Here is a 22,471-nt window from a genome sequence, read left to right on the forward strand (position 1 = left end):
TCTCCCTTACAGCAATAAGGCCAGGAGTAACTTCGGGCAGTTCACTACTTAGATTACTAGATAATTATGGTTTCTGCATTTGAAAACAACTTTAAAAAAATTAATTATTCCCTGTTTTTTTTGCCAGTGAAATAGACATCTTGCCTCCTGAGATTACTGCATCACACAGAGTATCATTGAAACTGTTGGGCAGGCTGGATGGACAGCTCTTTGTGGACTCTGCCCTTTGCTGCATGGATCAGGTGTTTTTATCACAAGAGAAATTGCCTTAATATGGGTTCATGTCTGCAATGGATAGGGGTATGCATGCATCTGGACATGATGTCTTTGTTTATATTTGTATAATGTTTAGATTGCTTATAAAGTATTTCAAAGACTGTTTACCCTTGTGCAACCAAAATAATGTCTATATGGAAAGTAACAGGTGTATTCTCTAATTTTTCTGGTATTTATAACTGACCAGAACCCTCTGAATGAGGGTTAGAGAAGAGTTTTTTCCAAACTTCTGTATGTAGAGGTGTCATAAATATGCTGTATCCTTAAAGTTTGTGAAATTACTGTATTTCACTATGGTTCCCAGTGTTAAAATTGGACTTGAAGGTCCCTACAGATTGATTGTGTTGGAGCAGACTGGTGGCATGCCCCCAGGCTTTGGGGGCAAGTGTAGAAATGCCATCAGATCATGGTTTAATAATTCCTTGCAAGATGTGAATTCAGTCATGGTGACAATTGAAAACTATTTTGGCCTTTAAAAAAATTAAAAAAAATGTTTACTGTGGACCATTGTTAAAGTCTATTGAATTTGTTACGGTATTGTTTCTGTTCTGTGTTTTTGGTTTTGTGGTCTTAGCTCCTCAACCAGGGATTGAACACACACCCCTGCATTGGAAGGCAAAGTCTTAACCACTGGACCACCATGGGAGTCCCCTATTTTAACCTTTTTTGCAAGCAGATTCTGTAATATGTTTCTGTATGTCGCCTTGCTCTTCAGTCAAAGGGGTTTACTTATGATGACCTAATGGTACCCTGCCCTCTCTCCAGCTCTAGTCAATCATTTCCAGGTACCTATTATTTCCACTTCATTGGGCAAAGCATTTACCACTCTGTGCCTCAGTTTACTCAGTAGTTTGCCATTAGACTATGAGCTCCTTGAGGGACTTTGTCTTATTGTTAAGCCCACTGCCTTGCACCAACATCTGGCACATAAAAAGTGCTACATAAATGTTTGAACAAATTAGTGAGTGAGTCAGTGAATGGTAAAATTAGACTAATAATACTTGGCTTGTGTAGCATACAAGGTTCCTGTGTCATTCAAATTCATATCTTAAGCTTCTCTTGCTTTCAAAGAAAGAATTGAAGCAACATGGAATTAAAACCATGTATAAAAAGAGCATAGGAATCAAAAATCAAAATATTGGAAGATAATACTGAGCATTTAGGAATTGCACACCTGTGAGCTCCAGTGGCTTTTGCCAGTCCTGCCCCTCTGCTGAACACAAGCCTCCTCCCTCCTAGTAGTCCCTGCCAACTGCCTTTGCCAGTCTGGGACTGCTCACTGTGCTCCTTGGGCACAGGTGATGAACATGAGAGTTTTAGCAGAAGGTGTGTGTATCAGTCAGGTGCTCCTTGGACAGGGCCAGGCTGTGCATTGTAGAGTTGGCAGCTGTCACTTATATGTGATGACTAAACATGAGAGTGGATGAGGTCACCTAATTAGAGGGAAGGAGAAGAGGAGAGGCCAGTTAACATTTATTTTAAGGGAAAAGACAGCAGAAAAAGCCTTTCCTGAGAGGGAAGAGTGAGAGGAAGGGGAAAAACAACTGAAGAAGGTGGTGCCCCCAAAACCCAACAAAGGAAGCATGGCCACAAGTGATAGCATCCTTTCTAAACAGCAGTTTCTTACTTGTGAGATATGACAAATACTCTACTTTGCAAAATGTTCTGAGTAAAATGAGATCATGTAAACAAAAGCCCTCTGTAAACTTGTAAATAACCTCAAAGAGCCTCCTATCTCTTTCCTCGTCAGATCCACCAACTTTCATTTCTTGTTGCTGTCAGTGTGTTGATCTAGTTCAGCTCACCCCTAGTCCCTTCTACTTCTCGGCTTTAATGTGCAAAATAAGCTTTCCAGTCTTATAGCCAGGCTCATGGATGAGGGATGAGTAAATTAATCCTTGCTAAGTCTAAGGGAGCTAGGGCTCCCTTATAGGTAAAACAGAAGTTCGAATGCATCACCTTGGTCGTGTTTTGTTTCTAAGTTTATGGGTATGAGTGACTTCTGCATAAATAATGTCTTACTATCCTTAATATCCACAATGATTATGTCAGATATTGAATAGCTACCTGAACTATCAAATAACCCAAATATCAGTAGAAAATAATTTAGGATATTTTGTTACAGCTACTCATTCATGCTTCTCTAAATATGTATATCTGTCATGTGTGTGATTTTCAATTCTCAATCCTTAAGAGCTTCTTTCTAATCTTTCGTTAAAATTCTCATGATGACAGACTTAGCACACATTTGACAAAAATTGAAGTTAACAAAAGTAAGCATGTAAGGTATGGTAAAGGATACTTCCTTATGAGTTTCTTATAAAATCAAGTCCTTCTTAAATAAGGACCAGAAATAGTCCATAATTTATATTCTGAAGAATTTCTGAAATTTTTGAAAATAATTTTATTTATTTATTCACTTATTTTTGGCTGTGCTGGGGCTTCGTTGCTTCCCAGGCTTTTCTCTAGTTACGGAGATCATGGACTACTCTCTAGGTGTGGTGCACAGGCTTCTCATTGCGGTGGCTTCTGCTTCTCATTGCGGTGGCTTCTCTTGTTGCAGAGCATGGGTTCTAGGGCACATGGGCTTTGGTAATTGTGGTTTCTGGGCTCTAGAGCACTGGCTCGCTAGTTGTGGCACATGGGCTTAGTTGCTCCATGGCATGTGGGATCGTCACAGATCAGGAATCCATGTCTCCTGCACAGGCAGGCAGATTCTTTACCAATGAGCCACCAGGGAAGCCCTCAAAATTTTAAATCTCATGATATCCTCAGAATATTTATGAATCATCAAAGTAGCCACTGCTGCTGCTGCTGCTGCTGCTAAGTCGCTTCAGTCGTGTCTGACTCTGTGCGACCCCATAGATGGCAGCCCACCAGGCTCTGCCAGCCCTGGGATTCTCCAGGCAAGAACACTGAAGTGGGTTGCCATTTCCTTCTCCAATGTATGAAAGTGAAAAGTGAAAGTGAAGTCGCTCAATCGTGTCTGACTCTAGCGACCCCATGGACTGCAGCCCACCAGACTCCTCCATCAATGGGATTTTCCAGGCAAGAGTACTGGAGTGGGGTGCCATTGCCTTCTCCAAGTAGCCACTACTTGACACTAACTAATTGAAAGGACCTATGAGATTCTCATAAGGTATTATAAAGGTATGGACTACCCTGGTGGCTCAGTGGTAAAGAATCCGCCTGCCAATCCAGGAAACGTGGGTTCAATCCCTGGGTCAGGAAGATCCCCTGGAGGAGGGAATGAAAACCCAATCTAGTATTCTTACCTGGGAAATCCCATGGACAGAGGAGTCTGGCGGGGCTATGGTCCATAGTGTCACAAAGGGTTGGACTTGACTTAGTGACTGAACAACAATGATGAAGGTATGGTGCAGCAGGAGAAAGATGGCTCCTAAGCCCATTTTTTGTAACACAGGATATGCTTTGTCTTCTCAGTGAGAACAGTCAAGATACATGCAAGATAACCTTGGTCTCAGGGGTGCCAGAGGACAAGTTTACTGAGAATCTTTGATATTTAATGGTCATATAGCTGAAATTAGGCTGCATGCCATCAGTGCAAACCATCAATCTATACATTTTTCAATAAACTAGACAGGCTAGTACAGAGTGCCTCCAAGGGCTTTAAACAGCATTGTATAAAGCTTGTACATTTCATCCCAAACTTGACCATGGAGACCAGACTTCCAGGCATCCCTGGAGTTAATCATACAGACTCACTGCAAATTAATCCTATCGTTGATCAATTATTCTTTCTTTTCTAAGTGTATTTTTTTATCATCTTGGTAAATAAATCTCTTGTTTTTCCTTTAATGAAATAACTGCTACCAGGACAGTGACAACAAATCATACTCTTGTTTATTGAGCTCCAGTCTTTGCCAGGCTCTGAGCAAAGCACCTTATGTCCAATACCTACCTCATTTATAACTGAGGTTGGTGCTGTTATTCCAGTTTTACAGATGAGGAAGGGAAGCTTAGGGTTTTGGCTTTCCTCACATAGCTGTTTGCTTTAATGCCTCTTCCTTACTTTGTAAATGTGTAGCTGATGGGTACCATTTAACAAAGTTGGGATACCAGTGAGATCACATTCATTACTCAAATTAACCACAGCCCCTGAAAATATGAGAATGTCTTTCTTTCTTCCCTTACCAGCCCTGTTCCTGTGGGACATGTAGGAACTCTAGGGTTGCACCTGAAGTCTAGAGGAGTACATCCTGTGAGGAGTGATGAAGATGAAGGAGTAGTAGGATGTGAAGCTCACCTTCTCCCACAAATAGAGGAGTACATCCTGCCTCCTGCACCGAAGAAAGATAATGGAATGCTAGGCGCATTTGTAGGAAGTCTCCCTTTTTTCTTGCTCTTCATGTTGTTGCTGGCGTATAGTGAATAGTGAAGTCGCTCAGTCATGTCTGACTCTTTGCGACCCTGTGGACGGTAGCCTACCAGGCTTCTCTGTCCACAGGATTCTCCAGGCAAGAATACTGGAGTGGGTTACCATTTCCTTTTCCAGGGGATCTTCCCGACCCAGGGATCAAACCCGGGTCTCCCGCATTGGAGGCAGACACTTTAACCTCTGAGCCGTCTTACACTGAAACCTGGGCACCCAAACCAGGCTTTTGGATACCCAGCAATTCCAAGGACAGTAGAGGAGCCACTTCCTGAACTGAGGCATAGGTTTGCCCTGGCTGGGCTGGTAGTAATTACCAGCAGCACTAGGGAAAGAGGAGAACACCTTTCTACCCGGCACTTCACTCCCCTCTGCTCGCTCCATAACACAGGAAGCCTGATTGCCCAGTGTTTTGGCTACCTAGTGATTGTGTATTTCAGTTTTCATCTCCCTGGCCTCTTCCCCAGACAAGCTGGCAGAACTGGAGCAGCTAATTGGGGGAGAACTGAAGGTAACCTACAACTGAGGGGGTGTGACTGGATGGGGTGGGGACTACACTGGATTCTTTTCCTGCTAACTTTATCAGGGCCACAGTAACTAGCCCATGTGACAGGTGTCACCAACTTTCAAGTTCCAAAACGGATCTCAGTTTCCTTCCTCAAAGAGGAAACTTCGCAGCCCATTGAAACTTGATGTGCCAGATGGATTTGGGAGCACATTGGCAAGACCCAATCTGTCTTCAGAACCCCTAGGTCAGAGGTTCCCAAACTTGCTGAGTTTAAAGTACTCTTAGTTTGCAGTGGCTTTTTCATAGCAGCTATAGGCGAAAAGAAATGCCTGATAGTTCCATTTATGAAGTAATTAGGTCTAAACAACTTAATAGGTATTTATATCTTGAGAGCTTGGTCACCTCTTAAAAAGATAAATACTTCCTATTAATGCACTTGTCAAATATTGCGACTTTTACAAATTGAAGGTTTTTGGCAACCCTCTGTTCTCAGGTGATAGTTAACATTTTAGCAATCAAGTATTTTCTAATTACGGTATGTACATTACTTTTTAAAGATATAATGCTATTGCATACTTAATAGTATATAGTATAGTATAAACATAACTTTTATGGGCATTAGTTATGTTTATGCTCCTTGGAAGAAAAGCTATGACCAACCTAGACAGCGTATTAAAAAACAGAGACATTACTTTGCCAATAAAGGTCCATTTAGTCAAAGCTATGGTTTTTCCAGTAGTCATGTATGTATGTAAGAGTTGGACTATAAAGAAAGGTGAGTGCCAAAGAATTGATGCTTTTGAACTGTGGTGTTGGAGAAGACTCTTGAGAATCCCTTGGACTGCAAGGAGATCCAACCAGTCCATCCTAAAGGAAATCAGTTCTGAGTGTTCATTGGAAGGACTGATGCTGAAGCTGAAACTCCAATACTTTGGCCACCTGATGTGAAGAACTGAATCATTGGAAAAGATCCTGATCCTGGGAAAGATTGAGGGTGGGAGGAGAAGGGGATGGCAGAGGATGAGATGGTTGGACAGAATCACTGACTCTATGGACATGAGTTTGAGTAAGCTCCAGGAGTTGGTGATGGACAGGGAGGCTTGGCGTGCTGCAGTCCATGGGATCGCAGAGTTGGACACGACTGAGTGACTGAACTGAACTTATGTGCATTAGGAAACCAAAAAACTCACACTTTGTTTTGATATTTCTTTTAAATAGCCGTGCAGTTACTTACTAATTGGATGTGTGTACCTTTTGAGGATCACAAAACTTCTCACACATTCTCACTTCTTCTCACACATTCTCACTTCTTCTCACACATTCTCACTTCTTCTCACACATAGCACCTATTGTTTTTTTTTTTTTTTTTTTTTTAATCACAGCCAAAATCCACCTTCTGTGTAGAACTACCTAATAATGAAACTGAATGACCTTCAGCTCATAGTTTGTGTGGTATCCAACCAATGTGATGTATCAATGAATTTCTCCCCAAATGTAGACTATCCAACACATCTGTCATGAATTGGCTGCAACACCTTGGGAAGCTAAGCTGCTAGTTCCTTGCCAGGAACTGGCTCTGCCCTCTTCCCACATCAGTAGGTGTCCAGCTGCTCTCCTGCTACATAACTATTGGGGCAAATCAGTGTTTCTTTCAGAACAGCAACAAAACATATGCTCCAAGCAGAGTCCAAATAGAACTGTTGTACAAATTTCAAAAGGTGCTTGCTTTTGCGAAAAGGACATTCAAGTGCTGGCTAACTAGAAACTTTGCTGTACATGTGTTTGTTTCACAATCATATATTAACTTTGTGATGCTGCTTCATAATTGGAGGTATGGCCCATGGATTCCCAGTTTCTAGTCATTCAGATTTCAAGTTTCTCCTGTTCTGCGTTTTCATTTCCCCTCTTACTGAATCCTGTTCTATACCAAAATCTTTACTAGGCATTATGAAAGACAGAGGTTAGATCAAAATATTAATAATACGTGGGGCCCGTCCGCAAGTCTTGAGAGGGAATCAGATAGGCATACTAAAACTTCTAATAAAATTACAATATAGTTTATTTAATTGCTATAATTGAATTCTACCTAATTACTGAGAGTCTATAGCAGCTGTGTCTAATGAAGTGGGAAGTAGAATCTAGGGAGCATTTTTAGAGGATGTTACAGCTGAATAGTGTGTGTTAGTCACTCAGTTGTGTCTGACTATTGGTCGGGAAGATCCCCTGGAGAAAGGAAAGGCTACCCACTCCAGTATTCTCGCCTGGAGAATCCCATAGACAGAGGAGCCTGGTGGGCTACAGTCCATGGGGTTGCAGACAGTTGGACACAACTGAGTGACTAACACTTTCACTTCATATCTGAATAGAATAGGAGTTTGCCTGGCAGGGGAAATATTAGGTATAGCATTATGGAGGCATGAAAAAGCCTGTATGGAGAATGACAAGATTTGGTTTGACTGAGGAATAAGCTACATGATAGGTGTAGTGGCCAAAGGCATCGCACATTGAGTTATATTTATATGTTGGGTTATATTAACCCTAAATTTCACATCTGTCCCTTTCTTTCCCTTCCTTTTGGCACCATTCTAAAGCATGATCTTATCATTTCTTAACCTGGTCTAATGTAAGTAGCGTTTCTCCTGGCCTTTATCCCTCCATTTTCTCCTCATCCTACCCCTAAATCTTGTACATATACATTTTTCTAGGTTTTTCTCTGTGAAGTATCGGTCTAAAATCTTTTTTTTTTTTTTGAATATTGCTTCCTTTATTTAGCGCTTCTCTTTCAGTAAACTTTAAAAATAACTTTATTTATTTATTTATGACTGTGCTGGGTCTATCAAATAGTTTAAATATTTTAGCCTAACATTCAGTGCCTCATGACACGGCTATCAAGCCATTTCAAGTCCCATTTCCCTCTCTTCCTTTTTTAAATGGTGAACTCTGCCCTACTGGCAAGCTCATTATTCCTTATTTATGGCCCTAGGTTTATTTGATTCTAGGCCTTCACTCACTTTTTTGTTTTCGTAGGGTGTCTTTCTTCACCATCTTTGCATGTCCCTAAAAGGCCAGCCCTAATACACTTCACTCGTCCTTCTCCAGGCCTCTCTCCCATCCACCAACACACCTACCCAGAAGAAATTTGCCTGCCTGCCAACTTCATGGGGTCGCTAAGAGTTGGACATGACTGAGCGACTTCACTTTCACTTTTCACTTTCACGCATTGGAGAAGGAAATGGCAACCCACTCCAGTGTTCTTGCCTGAAGAATCCCAGGGACGGGGGAGCCTGGTGGGCTGCCGTCTCTGGGGTTGCACAGAGTCGGACACGACTAAAGTGACTTAGCAGCAGCAGCAGCCAACCTCAAACAGCATATATCTAGTTCATCTTCCATTAGAGCTGTTTGTTTATCTCTTATCTTCATTATCTGCACCAAAGAACCTTGAGGGCAAAGGCCATTTCCTATTGATCTTTGTGACTTGTCATTATCTCATTGTACATAGTCTGTGTTCAGTAAATATGTCCTAAATAAAAAGTTTTGCTCACTTAAAAATGTAAACATTTGCCACTTTAAATAATGGCTCTTTGAGTAAATTCAGACCCAAGATAAGAGAACTGATAAGATAAGGGGAGTAGAGATTTTCCACATGAGCTGTTAACTTTCAGGCCCTGCCATCTGCTGTTTTTTAGCAAATATATGCACATGATTTTACCTAGATAAAGATTTTTGACATTAAAATATCAGTTTTAGTATCCTGCAATGTTAAAAATATGCAACATGACTACATATTTTGGTTTAAGGGAGTAATTTAGGGAGTTACTTGAGCAGTCATCTTATTTCACTTATTTTTACTGTTTTCTTTTGAAGAGAAAGCATGGGTGAGAGCTATTTATTTTGAAATTATGAAAAAGTAGCTATGTTTTTTTAATTAATATACTTATTTTATGGTGGTATTTCAGTCTTAGAGTTGAAATATTTTCCTTAGTGAGGATGTTCCCTAACTGAATAGAAAACAGCTTAGGTTTTTCCTTATGTACTTTAATGAGACAAGAACATGTTTGAATACCACCTCAGTGTTGTGTTCTTAGAGTAGATTTACAGTCTGTATACTTGTCATATCATGTCATCTCTGAAGAAGGCATACACATGATTCTGGACAGCTCTGGGGTACCTCACACATTTTGATGAAAAGGAGGTAGAGGAAAATAATCAACCTTAGTTTCAAACATTAAGTCCAAACACAAGCCCCTGCATCATGGAGATTGCCCAGCGTTTTAGGAAGAAATAGTCTGATCTTACCTTATAGGTTCAAGATGCCACCTTTCCCTTATTTTGCTTTCGCATAGAAAGGATCCCAATTCTGACATCACCCATTAGATTTCCAAATTACTTTGATTAGGACTGGAAAATACTCTTCCACAATTTCCTGTTCCCTAATATATGGCAGACATGTTGTCATTCAGTCGCTAAGTTGTGTTCGACTCTTTGTGACCCTATGGACTGCAGCACACCAGGCTTCCCTGTCCTCTGCTATCTCCTGGAGTTGCTCAGACTCCTGTCCATTGAGCCAGTGATGCCATTCAGCCATCTCATCTTCTGTCACCCCCTCTCCTTTTTGTCTTCAATATTTCCCAGGACATAACTAATCTGTAACAGTATCTTTCCTACTAGTCAGATTCTTGTTCCAAGTGGTAACTTCTAATTGACCATATTTGGCAAGTGAGATAAAAACCTCCTTGCCAGGTTATTGCATCTAGAGGTCTCAGTATTATATCACGTTGCCTCCCAGTACAAGAAATACACAGGAGATGTTTGTAGAATGCTCTTGGTAATTTGGTTAGGCTGGAATTAGAAGGGCTGTGTCCTGCTGTACATTACCTTATAATTGTGTGATCTTCTGAATTAGTCTGCATTCTGATTTTAGGAGTCAGCTGCTTTCCTTGACACATTTTTCAACGTAGACAGCATGTAAGATTTTCCCTTAGGAGAATTTAGGGTTTTTCCCCTCTTAAAAGCTTAAAATACAATATTATTGATTGGTTTATTTTCAATAAACCTGTCACCAAAAGTTAAGGAAGCCTTAGACTTCATTGACATATCTGAAAGTGAAAGTTGCTCAATCATGTCTGACTCTTTGCGACCCCATGGACTATACAGTCCATGGAATTTTCCAGGCCACAATACTGGAGTGGTTAGCCTTTCCCTTCTCCAGGGGATCTTCCCAACCCAGGGATCGAACCCAGGTCTCCCGCATTGCAGGTGGATTCTTTACCAGCTGAGCCACCAGGGAAGCCCAAGAATACTGAAGTGGACAGCCTATCCCTTCTCTGGTGGATCTTCCCGAACCAGGGATCAAACCAGGGTCTCCTGCATTGCAGGCAGATTCTTTACCAGCTGAGCTACCAGGGAAGCACAATTGACATATCTAGTGTGTCTAAAAACAAGGAAGCTGATAGCCATGATTAGTTTTGTACTTGTCAGACCACACTCAGTGTAGAATATAGCATTTAATGTGATAAAGATGATACAGGGACTCCTATATATTTTTCTGGTATATGACCAACAGATGAAGGAACAAGACATGTTTATCCTAGAAAAGAGAAGCCTCAACGGAAGTCAGTTACCATCTTCATGTATTAGTTGGCCTATTGTATGGAAGAGAATTGTTTCTCATTGCCATAAATAAGACCGGTGACTAGAAGTTGTTAATTCAGTGAAATGTCCCTTGGAAAAGGGCTCCATAGTCAAATAAATGTGACATATGCATGTGTTGTGTTTGTTTTCTGGAGATTTCAAATATATATTAAATACATAGTAAGAGTCCTAAAAAGTCATACAGTAAAAGATCTTTTTGCATTTGTTAATCCCAGCATTCCATAAACACCTTCCTCAGAACTAATTTTCTAAGGATCTCCCATTTGAGTAGTGGTTTTCAAACTGTGGGGAGTGGGCCCAGCAGCACCAGTGTGACCTGGGCTCTTACTTGAAATGCAGCTTCTTGGCTCTACCCCAGCCCTGTGCAATCAGAGACTCTGGGAGGTAGGCCCAGCAGGATGTGTGATAGTAAGTCCAACAAGAGATGCTCATGCAGCTAAACTGAAAAGCACTGGCAGAAAATTCTACTATTACTCTCCAACTCAGCAGCACCCTTTTATGTTCTAGGATTTCTTCTAATGATTTTTTATGATTCTGTGATCCATTTTTATCGCTACTTAACCCTTCTGAGGCACAGAAGGAAGGAAGACATACCATAGTTTTCAGTGTACCCATCTAACTTGTATCAATTTGGATATTTTAAAGAGTCCTAAGTAATGAATCTGTATCCTCTATAAAGTCAAATACACACTTCTAAAATTGAGGTAAACCTTAAATTCATTCCTGTTGTTGCCATTTTTAAGCGAATATTTACTTATTTTCATTTAACTTCAAAATGTTTTTTTCCCCCCAAAATTTGGCCTTTTTTTCCCCTTAATTTTCTGAAGGATCTATTATGTACCTTGTCACATGTCAGAGGTCTTTAAGCTTAGGGTATTTTCTAATTTATTTGCTCTAGCAGAAGATTAAATTCTGGTAGCATTCTATTTATCTTTTCAAACAAGCATGACCATTTTAGACAAATGTAATTGAAGTTTAGTTTAAAATGAATCTGTACATAAAAATTATTTCCCACAAGTGTGCATTATAACCATTGCCTTATTTTGCTGGTATCATGAATGTGCATTTTGAATGTTTATATGAAATGCCTCTACAAGTCAGAACAATTTTCTTTTTCTGAAGGACATCAAAATGGGGTTAAATATATTAACATGTCAAAATATATTCAAGCTAAGTGCATTTAGAACAAAATGACTATTAATATTCTTTGGAATGAATTATGGCCAAATTTATCTTAATTTCTTGATAGTATTTTGTCACCTCTTCTTTTCACATGAGTAAAGGTGCTTTGGGTTTACATAATTAGGTCAATTGGAGTTTTATTTATTTTTAGTTAGGGGTAACAAAGACTGATAGTCCACAGACTGGATTTTTATTTCATTGCTGCTATCCACCAGCAGAATGCCTGGGGCGTTCTCTTACAGTAATGAATGCATGCATGTACTGGTTTCATTATTGCTATATTTAAACACCCATGGTTGGCAGGAATGTGCTAAAGTCTGGATATAGGATAGTTCATTATGTCACTGTCCCTGCCCAGGGCAACTGCCACTGAAAGGACACACATGATGAGGAAGACAGCAGATGGATGGGGTGGTTGAGAGCCGAGTGTTACTTCCTTGCTGACCTAGAGAAAGAGGTTGAGGGTGTTGGCTATGTTCTCTAAAGAGCGTCTAGCAGACTTCATTTTGTACAGTAACTTTCCACATGTACTTTTAATTACAGTTTTATGCTTATTATTATATCTCTTTGTAGTTTTTCTCACTGGAGAAAAAGCCAATTCAGTATTAAAACGCTACCCAAGAGCGAATGGACTCTTCGAAGAAATAAGACAGGGCAACATTGAGCGTGAATGCAAAGAAGAAGTCTGTACATTTGAAGAGGCAAGAGAAGCTTTTGAAAATAACGAAAAAACTGTGAGTATATTGGCAGTCTTTTAAAATATTCATAGATTTGCCTACCTTTGTGATGTATATTTAAAACCTGCATTCCCAAACGTGTGCGTTGCTATCAGTTAAAAACTAGCCTCTCAAAGAGCTAACTCTAAGTGTGGTCTCTAAGAACACAATGTGGGTCAGAGGTCTCGGTCCACTTTCCTGTGTGCTGATCTGTGTTTGAGAGCTCCATTTCCATAGGACCCTGCTGAGCTGAGTTTGATCATCCGTGCAAGGGCTAAGTAAGCATGTTTTACGCAAGGCTTTGTCCAGGAAAGTTGCAGATACCATCATGACCCTACCATGCTTGATCACAGAGAAAGTACAGAGAAAGCTGATAGATAGTGACGCTGTTTTAAAACATTTTACTTCTACCAGAGAAAAGACATATCAGAACTCCCCTCCCCATTCTGACAATGGTGTACATTCTTTGAAACTGCTTTACAGTAGGAAATGATGTTTCAGAGAGGTAGGTATTGTATAAAGATCCACTCCTGTACGCTGCTGTGAAAAAAACACTACTTGAGAAACAAGTGGTGTGGGATGTGCTCAGGGGACATCAGATAATCTCAGGAGCAGTGGATGCAGAAATTTTAAAGAAAGATGATGTGGTTTCTTGTTAGGTAAGGAAAGATCCAGGGGCGAAGAGGAAGGAATTCAAGGAGAGATGAGCAGAGAGGCAGTGTTGCTAGATTTCGGTGCGCACAGCAAAGGCAAAATCAGTGTATAAAGTGATCAGTTGTGAGCGTCAGGGTTTTTAACTCTGAAGTCCCACAGGTAAAAACAGGGAAAAGAATACATCATCTATCATGCCATCATGCAATCACAAAACACTCTTAGCTTTTAAATTTATTTCCAGCTTTTTTATGTTGTATCTGCTTACTCCTTGTGGGTTTTTTTCTTCCCATACTTTTTCTTCTTATAAAAGTAATACATGTTTATTGTAGAGACATTGAAAATATGGTAAAACATAAAAATGAATAAAATTACTTGAATTTTTAGTACTATCAGTTTTATAATTTTGGTATTTATCATTCTAGCCTATTCATAGTACATAGATAATTTTAATAACAATAAGATTATAGTATAAATAGTATTTTGTAGCATGGAGTTTCTGATAAAACCTGGCTCATGTACTTAAAAATTAGGTTTTGATATTGTGTTTTTCCAAAAAAGTACAAATTTTAGATACTCTACTGTGGTTTTCATAAAGCTAGTGCCTTTTCATCCTGCTTTATCATGTTCCTTTAAAGGAAAGGTAAGAACTTTAGTGGGAAGATACTTTGACACTACGTAAAAATGTTCTGTTCTCCAGCAAACTTCTACCCACTAGTTTTAACATCTGCTATTGATAGTTCTTGACTGAATCAATGAAATTCTAGTTTAACATAATGCTAAATGGTGAGTTTCTGACTCCATCGTTAAGTGTACATTTGTTAGCTGGCAGTCTACTATGCACAAAAATTTTCCCTTGATCTATCTCTTTCATAGACCATTTTATTCTGTGAGTTATAATCCATTACTGTCAGTGTTTTGATCAAAATATCTTAAATTTGGCTAATGGAAATTTCTTCAAACCAGCTTCTCTGTCTCTTTGACATGTCCTTATCATTTTTGTTTTTTTTTAATGTTTTGGCTCAGCAAGGTGCTCCAGGATACTGTTGTACTTTGCCTGCCTGCCCCAGTCTTGGCATTGGTTGTTTCTCTGAGGAGCCTTGCTTGCTTTTAGTTAGGAATAATATTTAGAAACCAAGATCTGGGAGCTAGAGTGTTTTCATTGCTGTCAGAGTATCATTGTTTCTGGATGTTCCAACAACAGAGCGAGGGAAAAAAATGATACATGTATATGCATATAAATGTGTGTGTGTGTATGCACGCACACGTGTCTGTGTGTGTTAGGGACCTGCATATTCATCCTGCTAATCTCCAGTTCCAACACCCCTCAGGGTTTCTCTTTTCCCCATTATGTATTTGTATGTGAAATGTAAATATTCTTCATAGATGTTCTTCCACAGTGAGAAGCCTGGCTGTCAATTACACCAGTATATTAACTCATTTGCCCAGTTCTACAGCACACATACAGTGGTTTTATAATTTTAATGCCCATATCATAATAGGGAGGGAAAAATGTTTATGTTCATCTATCTGTCCCTTCTGAAAGTCATTCTGTATGTATTCACAGAGCTTACTCTGTTTAAAAAAATCTTGACAGGACTTCCTTGTAAGGATATGTCACCATTTTTTCAGCCGGTCTGTTGTATTTTGGCGTTAAGTAGTTTTCACTAGTTTTACAATTACAGATAACGCCATAGTAAATCATTTTGCATGATAGGAAGTACATCTTCAGTGTAAATTCTTAGAATTGGATTGCTTATCAAGGGTTGATGTGTGTATAGGTTTGTTAGAATTTGCCAGAAAGCTCGTAATGTTTTACATTCCCCCCAGATATTTGAGAGAGTGCCTATTCCCTCACAGTCTGACTAGCAGGGTGTGACATGGTATCTTGGTTGTGTTTCAGTTTACAATTCTCTTATGAGTGAAGTTGTGTATTTTGCCATGTATTATGGTCCATTATTATATCTATTTTGTGTGTTGTCTTGGCCTTTTGTTCATTTTTTTTCTATCATATTTATGGTCCTTCCCATGCCTCCCCACCCCGAATTTTTAGAAAATATATTAGAGATACTAGCCTTTATTGGTGATACATTTCAAATATGTGCTTGCAATTGTCATTTATATTTTGACTTTGCTTATGGGTTTTACTTATGCAGTTTTTTTCATTTTCATTGTAGCTATACATTAAGCAAGTAGTTTATTGAATCTAGATTTTTAAATCATACTAGAAAACCTTCCTCTTAGTCCCTGGTTATAGAGGAATTCACACAATTTCTTCTAATATATTTGAATTTTTACATTTAGTCCTCTGATTCACTTAGTTTATTCTTGGGTGTGGTGTGACTTATGGATCTGATTGTTTTGCACGTAGCTATCCAGTTGTCCAAACACAATTTGTTACGAAATCCTTTGCCCCAGTGATTTTAGTTACCTTTTACCATAACCCAATTTCCATGTGTATTTAGTGAATTTCAGGATTGTTCATATTCTAGTCCACTGGTCCATCATTCTACTTAAATGCTAGTCCACACTGTTTTAATTATAGAAGATTGTTAGCATATTTAATATAAATTACAGCTAGTTTCCTTTATAAGCTTTTTCAGTGTTTTGTTCTCATATGCCTATTTTTCCATATAAATTTTAGTACTAATGTGTCTAGCACAGAAAGAAGTCATTTGTCAGTGTTTTTATTTGGATTTCTTTCAGTTTGTAAATTAACTTAGGGAGAACTAACATCTTTAAGGTATTAAATCACCCTCTCAAGAAGAGATTTCTTTCTGTTTGTTGAAATAAGGAAAGTTTTACTGTTTTCAGAAATGTTTTATTGTTTTCATCATACAAGTTTTGCACATTCCTTAGGTTGGTTCCTGTTTCTTTGTTGCTGTTGTAAATGGGTTGTTCTTTTCCATGAAAAATTCTAACTGATTATTATTTGTGAATGTGTGAGCTATTGATCTTTTTTTAAACCTTATTGAGTTACATACAATTAACTGCACGTATATAAACTGTACAACTTGCTGAGTTTTAACATACGCATACACCTATGAAACCACAGTGAAGATAGTAAATAGATTCATCACTCCCAAAACCCCGTTGTAATTCCTCCTTCCCAGCTCTCCCCATGAACAAGACCACCCCCAGGCAATGATTCATTTGATTTTTGTTGCTACAGATTAGTATATATTTTCTAGAGTTTTCTATAAGTGAAATCATACATTATGCACTCTTTTGTCTGACTTCTGTTACTCAGCATAATTATGTTCAGATGTATCCATAGTTCACATAACAGTAGTTATTTTTATTGCTGAGTAGTATATCATTGTATGTATATGGACGTTTGAGTTGTTTCCGGTGTGAGGTTATTACAGATGAAGCTGCTATGAATATTCATGTACTGGGCTATTGACTTTTTAAAATTAATGAACCATATATATTTATTTTGACTTGAATTCTAAGAAATCCTATGGTCCAAGTTAAACTTTCAAGGATGCATTAGATTTTTAAAAACTTTTTATTTTGAGATAATTATAGATTCTTAGAGAATTGCAAAGATAACAGAGAGAGGTCCCACCAGAGCCTTTATCTACTTGGCCCTAGTGGTTACATCTTCCATAATAGTAGTGCCGTATCAAAACCGGGAAAGTGACATTGGTACTACCTGTCTGTATAGTTCTGTGCCATTTTATCACTTGTGTAGACTCCTGTAACCACCACTACAGTGAAGATGCAAAATTCTTTCATTATTACAAAATCTTCCTTAATAGTCACATCCTTTCTATCACCACTGACATCCCTAACCTCTGGTAATCACTCTTCTGTTCCCCACCTGTGTCATTATAAGAATGTTATATAATTGGAATCATATAATATGCAACCTCTTTATATTGTCTGTTTACACTCAACATAATGCTCCTGACTTCATCCAAGTTCGGTGTGTATCAATAGGTCATTCTTTTTTATTGCTGAGTAGTATTCCATGGTAATGGACTTCCTTGGTGGCTCAGATGGTAAAGAATCTGCCTGCAACGTAGGAGACCTAGGTTCGATCCCTATGATGTATCACAGTTTTTTGAACCGTTCCCTCGTTGAGGGTCACCTGGGTTGCTTCCAGTTTGGGGCTATTTCAGATAAGGCTGCTATGAATATTTATGTACAGGTTTTTATGTGAACATCAGTTTTTATTTCTCTGGGGTAAATCCCCAGGAATATATTTGTTGTATGGTAAGTATATGTATAGTTCTGTAGGCTGCTGACAGATTAATTTGTCATTGTATAAATGACTATTTTAAATTCCCACCAGAGCACTGTTTGAGTGGTTGTTTCTCTGCGTACTCTCCAGCACTTGGTGTCATCACTGTTTTTTTGTTTTTAGTCATTGTGATAGATGTGTAGTGATACATTGTGGTTTTAATTTCCATTTCCATAGTGGCCATAGGAACATCTTTTCATATGCTTATTTTCCATTTATATATTCTCTTCTGTGAAATCTTTCTTCCTATCTTTTGGTTACCTTCTGATCAGATTTTCTTGTATTTTTGAGTTTTCCGAGTTTTCTGTATATTCTGGACACAAATCTGTGGTTAGATATGTGTTTTGTAGGCTATTGATTTTTATGTGTTAATTATAGATCGTACTACCTTGCCAGTGGCCTCTTTTGTTTCCTTCAAGGTGAGTGATGATGTCTTTATGGCTTCCCTCTCTGGCCCTTAATGCATGTCAGTGCTTCTCTATATCCTTTATTGCCCTCAGAGACAGGATGCTGCATTTCAGCAATATTCAAAGCAAATCAAAGAAAGTCTTTCAGCAATTGCTTTGTGCTCTCCAGCATCACCTTTTCCCTCTGTAGAATCGTTCTCATTAACCTACCCACCTTTTAAGGGAAAAAAAAAAGAACTTTCACCCTCTTATCTCCCTCCAGCAATAACCTCATTTTTGCCTTGTCTGTACTCACACCCCTGGTGAGCTTTTCCTAGTTTGTGGCTTGAAATGTTAATGACTCCCAAATTTATATCCTGGAGTCCTGGAGAGTTACCTTGAAATGCAGACCCAGGTGACTGACTGCCTACTCAACATCTCCTCTTGGAATTGCCACAGCCTTTCTGATCTCAGTTGTTCGTTGTTTAGTTGCTCATTTGTGTCTGACTCTTTGTGACCATGGACTGTAGCCCACTAGGCTCCTCTGTCCACGAGATTTTCTAGGCAAGCATACTGGAGTGGGTTGCCATTTCCTTCTCCAGGGGCTCTTCCCCACACTGGGATCGAACCCATGTCTCTTATGTCTTCTGCATTGACAGGCAGATTTTTTACCGCTGGGCCACCAAGGATTGATCCCACTCTAATCTCAGTATATGGTAGCCATACATCCATCCGTCTCTTTGCTAAGCCCCAAACCTTGTTGCCACCCCTGACTCTTCTTTTTCATATCTACACTCCATCTACCAAGAGTGCTGGTTCTAACATGAAAATATATTCAGAATAGAACCATCTCTCAAAAAAAAAAAAAAAAAAAAAAAGAACCACCTCTCAGCCTGTCTTCTTGGTACCACTTTACATCCAAGCCACCATCACTCGCTCATTCGTATGATTTCTTGGCCACCTCGTCATTGGTCGTTCTCAAAACAGCAGGCTACAGTGATCCTTCCAAGTGTCTTCTCTGTAACAGCTTCCTGTCTTCCTCGATAAATGTTCAAGAGGTCAGAATCACCCACAGGGCACTGCACCATAAGTCCTCGTCTCTGTCTACTCCATACCTCCACCACGGCTGCAGGCACTTCTGTATTGTATCTCCTGTGACACATCACTCCTTGGTCACTTTCCTGTGGCTTCCTTGTGGCTCCATACACACATGTAGCACGTGTCCTGCCTCAGGGCTTTGGCACTTGCTCTTTCCTCTTCTAGGTGGATGTTTCTGAGCTCTGTCACCACGCTCCATCAAGGTCACATTCTCAGGGAGGAAGTATCCTACTGAAAGTTGCAAGCTCTACTGAAAGTTGCAAGCTCTTGCCCCTTCTGAGCATTGTTTTTCTTCCCAGCACTTATCAGCATCTGACATGTATTCAGGGTATTTGTTAACTGTTAGCTCTGACAGCAGCATTTCTTTTCTGTATTGTTCATAGCTATGGTCTTTAGCATATGAAACAGTGCCTGTACATGCTAGGCATTAAAGAAATACTTGATGAAGTAATGAATGAATGTATTGGTGTATTATGAAGTCCATTTAATTTATAGGAAGTAGTGATCTCATGACTTTTGGCATTTGCTTTCTAGTCGTAGACTACCTGTGTGTAAGCAGTCGTGTCTGACTCTTTGTGACCCCACGGACTGTAGCCCACCAGACTCCTCTGTCCATGGAATGTTCCAGGCAGGAATACTGGAATAGGTTCCCATTTCCTCCTCCAGGAGACCTTCCCAACCCAGGGATCAAACCTGCATCTCTTGCTTCTCCTGCATTGACAGACAGATTCTTTACCACCGAGCCACCTGAGAAACCACCTCTAAGTTAACTGACTTTTTGTTTACTAAAACCTTGCACTCAGACCACTTTACACATAATTATTTTCCTTATCCCCAAATCTGAACTTCATGAAGTTTAAAAGTATGATTTCAGTAGAATTTTTTGTTGTTGTCATTGATTTTTTTACCTAATTGGGAATATAAGTCTAGTTGTGAGACAGTAGAAGTAAATGTGTTATGCTTCATGGTCCTGATTTTCACCAATGTAGGGATTTGTGCAGATTTATTCAGATGTTATCTGCTGACTGCCTGCTACATAACAGACACAGGACATTCAGCAGTGAATGTGCTGACCCTCCCTCCTGGCTTTGAGATCTGGGAAAGGCAAGCACGCAGAAAAGCTCAGTTCAGTTCAGTCACTCAGTCGTGTCACTCTTTGTGACCCCATGGACTGCAGCACACCAGGCTTCCCTTTCCTTCACCATCTCCTGGAGGTTGCTCAAACTCGTGTCCATCGAGTCAGTGATGTCATCCAACCATCTTATCCTCTGTCATCTTAGGGTCTTTTCCAATGAGTTAGTTCTTTGTATCAGCTGGCCAAAGTACTGGAGCTTCACCTCCAACATCAGTCCTTTCAAAGAATATTCATGACTGATTTCCTTTAGGATGGACTGGTTTGATCTCCTTGCAGTCCAAGGGACTCTCAACACCACACAGTTCAAAAGCATCAATTCCTTGGTGCTCAGCTTTCTTGATAGTCCAACTTTCACATCCATACACAACTACTGGAAAAACCGTAGCTTTGACTAGACGGACCTTTGTCGGCAAAGTAATGTCTCTGGTTTTTAATATGCCGTCTAGGTTTGTCATAGCTTCTCTTCCAAGGAGGAAGCATCTTTTAATTGCACGGCTGCAGTCACCATCTGCAGTGATTTTGGAGCCCAAGAAAATAAAGTCCGTCACTGTTTCCATTGTTTCCCCATCTATTTGCCTTGAAGTGATGGGACCAGATGCCATGATCTTCGTTTTTTTCAATGTTGAGTTTCAAGCCAGTTTTTTCACTCTCTTCTTTCACTTTCATCAAGAGGCTCTTTAGTTCCTCTTTGCTTTCTGCCATAAGGGTGGGGTCATCTGCATATCTGAGGTTATTGATACTTCTCCTGGCAATCTTGATTCCAGCTTGTGCCTCATCCAGCCCTGCATTTCGCATGGTGTACTCTGCATATAAGTTAAATAAGCAAGGTGACAATATACAGCTTTGACGTACTCCTTTCCCAATTTTGAACCCATCTGTTGTTCCATGTCTGGTTCTAACTGTTGCTTCTTGATCTACATACAGGTTTCTCAGGAGGCAGGTAAGGTGGTGTGGTAGGCCCATCGCTTTAAGAATTTTCCAGTTTGTTGTGATTCACACAGTCAAAGGCTTTAGTGTAGTCAATGAAGCAAAATTACATGTTTTTCTGGAATTCTCTTGCTTTTTCTGTGATCCAACGGATGTTGGCAATTTGATCTCTGATTCCTCTGTCTTTTCTAAATCTAGCTTGAACATCTGGAAGTTTTCAGTTCATGTACTGTTGAATCCTAGCTTGGAGAATTTTGAGCATTGCTTTGCTAGCATGTGAGATGAGTGTAATTGTGTGGTAGTTTGAATATTCTTTGGAATTACCTTTCTTTGGAATTGGAGTGAAAACTGACCTTTTCCAGTCCTGTGGGCACTGTTGAATTTTCCAAATTTGGTGGCATACTGAGTGCAGGACTTTCACAGCATCCTTTTAGGATTTGAAATAGCTCAGCTGGAATTCTATCACCTCCACTGGCTTTGTTCATAATGATGTTTCCCTCAGGCCCACTTGACTTTGCATTCCAGGATGTCTGGCTCTAGGTGAGTGATTACACCACTGTGGTTATCTGAGTCATTAAGATGTTTTTTGTATAGTTCTTCTGTGTATTCTTGCCACCTCTTCTTAATATCTTCAGCTTCTGTTAGGTCCTTTATTGTGCCCATCTATGCATGAAATGTACCATTGGTACCTTTAATTTTCTTAGATCTCTAGTCTTTCCCATTCTATTGTTTTCCTCTATTTCTTTGCATTGATCACTGAGGAAGGCTTTCTTATCTCTCTTTTCTATTCTTTGGAACTCTGCATTCAGATGGATATATCTTTATTTTTCTCCTTTGCCTTTAGCTTCTCTTCTTTTCTCAGCTATTTGTAAGGGCTTGTCAGACAACCATTTTGCCTTTTTGCATTTCTTTTTCTTGGGAATAGTCCTGATCACTGCCTCCTGTACAACGTCACAAACCTCCTGAAGCAGTTCTTCAGGCACTCTATCAGATTTAATCCCTTGAATCTATTTGTCACTTCCACTGTATAATCATAAGGGATTTGATTTAGGTCATACCTGAATGGTCTAGTGTTTTTGCCTACTTTCTTCAATTTAAGTCTGAATTTTGCAGAAAAGCTCACCTCTGCACTAGTTAACAGAATGCCAAGTGAAATCCTCTTTGTGGGCAAGCACCTGGACCTGATTTGGTGTCTCAGCTCTGCCACCTACTGACTATTTTGTTTCTGCAAACATTTCACCTTTCTAAGCCTCAATTTCAGAACGTTTACAAAAGGAGAAATTACACCTTTAGTGTTA

At 39.5% G+C, this 22,471-nt stretch overlaps 2 protein-coding genes across 2 annotated transcripts in view; both read left to right on the forward strand.

Moving 5' to 3' along the window:
- LOC132344338 (transcription factor E2F6-like) overlaps nucleotides 1-12,576 on the forward strand; it is an 81,337-nt gene extending 68,761 nt beyond the window's left edge. Inside the window, exon 4 of the mRNA XM_059883817.1 lies at nucleotides 128-12,576. The gene's annotated coding sequence lies outside the window, so the exon portion shown is untranslated. The remainder of the gene's footprint in view (nucleotides 1-127) is intronic.
- PRRG1 (proline rich and Gla domain 1) overlaps nucleotides 1-22,471 on the forward strand; it is a 143,870-nt gene that overhangs the window by 68,761 nt on the left and 52,638 nt on the right. The window contains 1 exon segment of the mRNA NM_001105640.1: nucleotides 12,585-12,745. Within this exon segment, the coding sequence (NP_001099110.1) occupies nucleotides 12,585-12,745 (161 nt within the window).

The sequence above is a fragment of the Bos taurus genome, chromosome X (genome assembly GCF_002263795.3).
Source record: "Bos taurus isolate L1 Dominette 01449 registration number 42190680 breed Hereford chromosome X, ARS-UCD2.0, whole genome shotgun sequence".
Lineage (NCBI taxonomy): Eukaryota > Metazoa > Chordata > Mammalia > Artiodactyla > Bovidae > Bos > Bos taurus.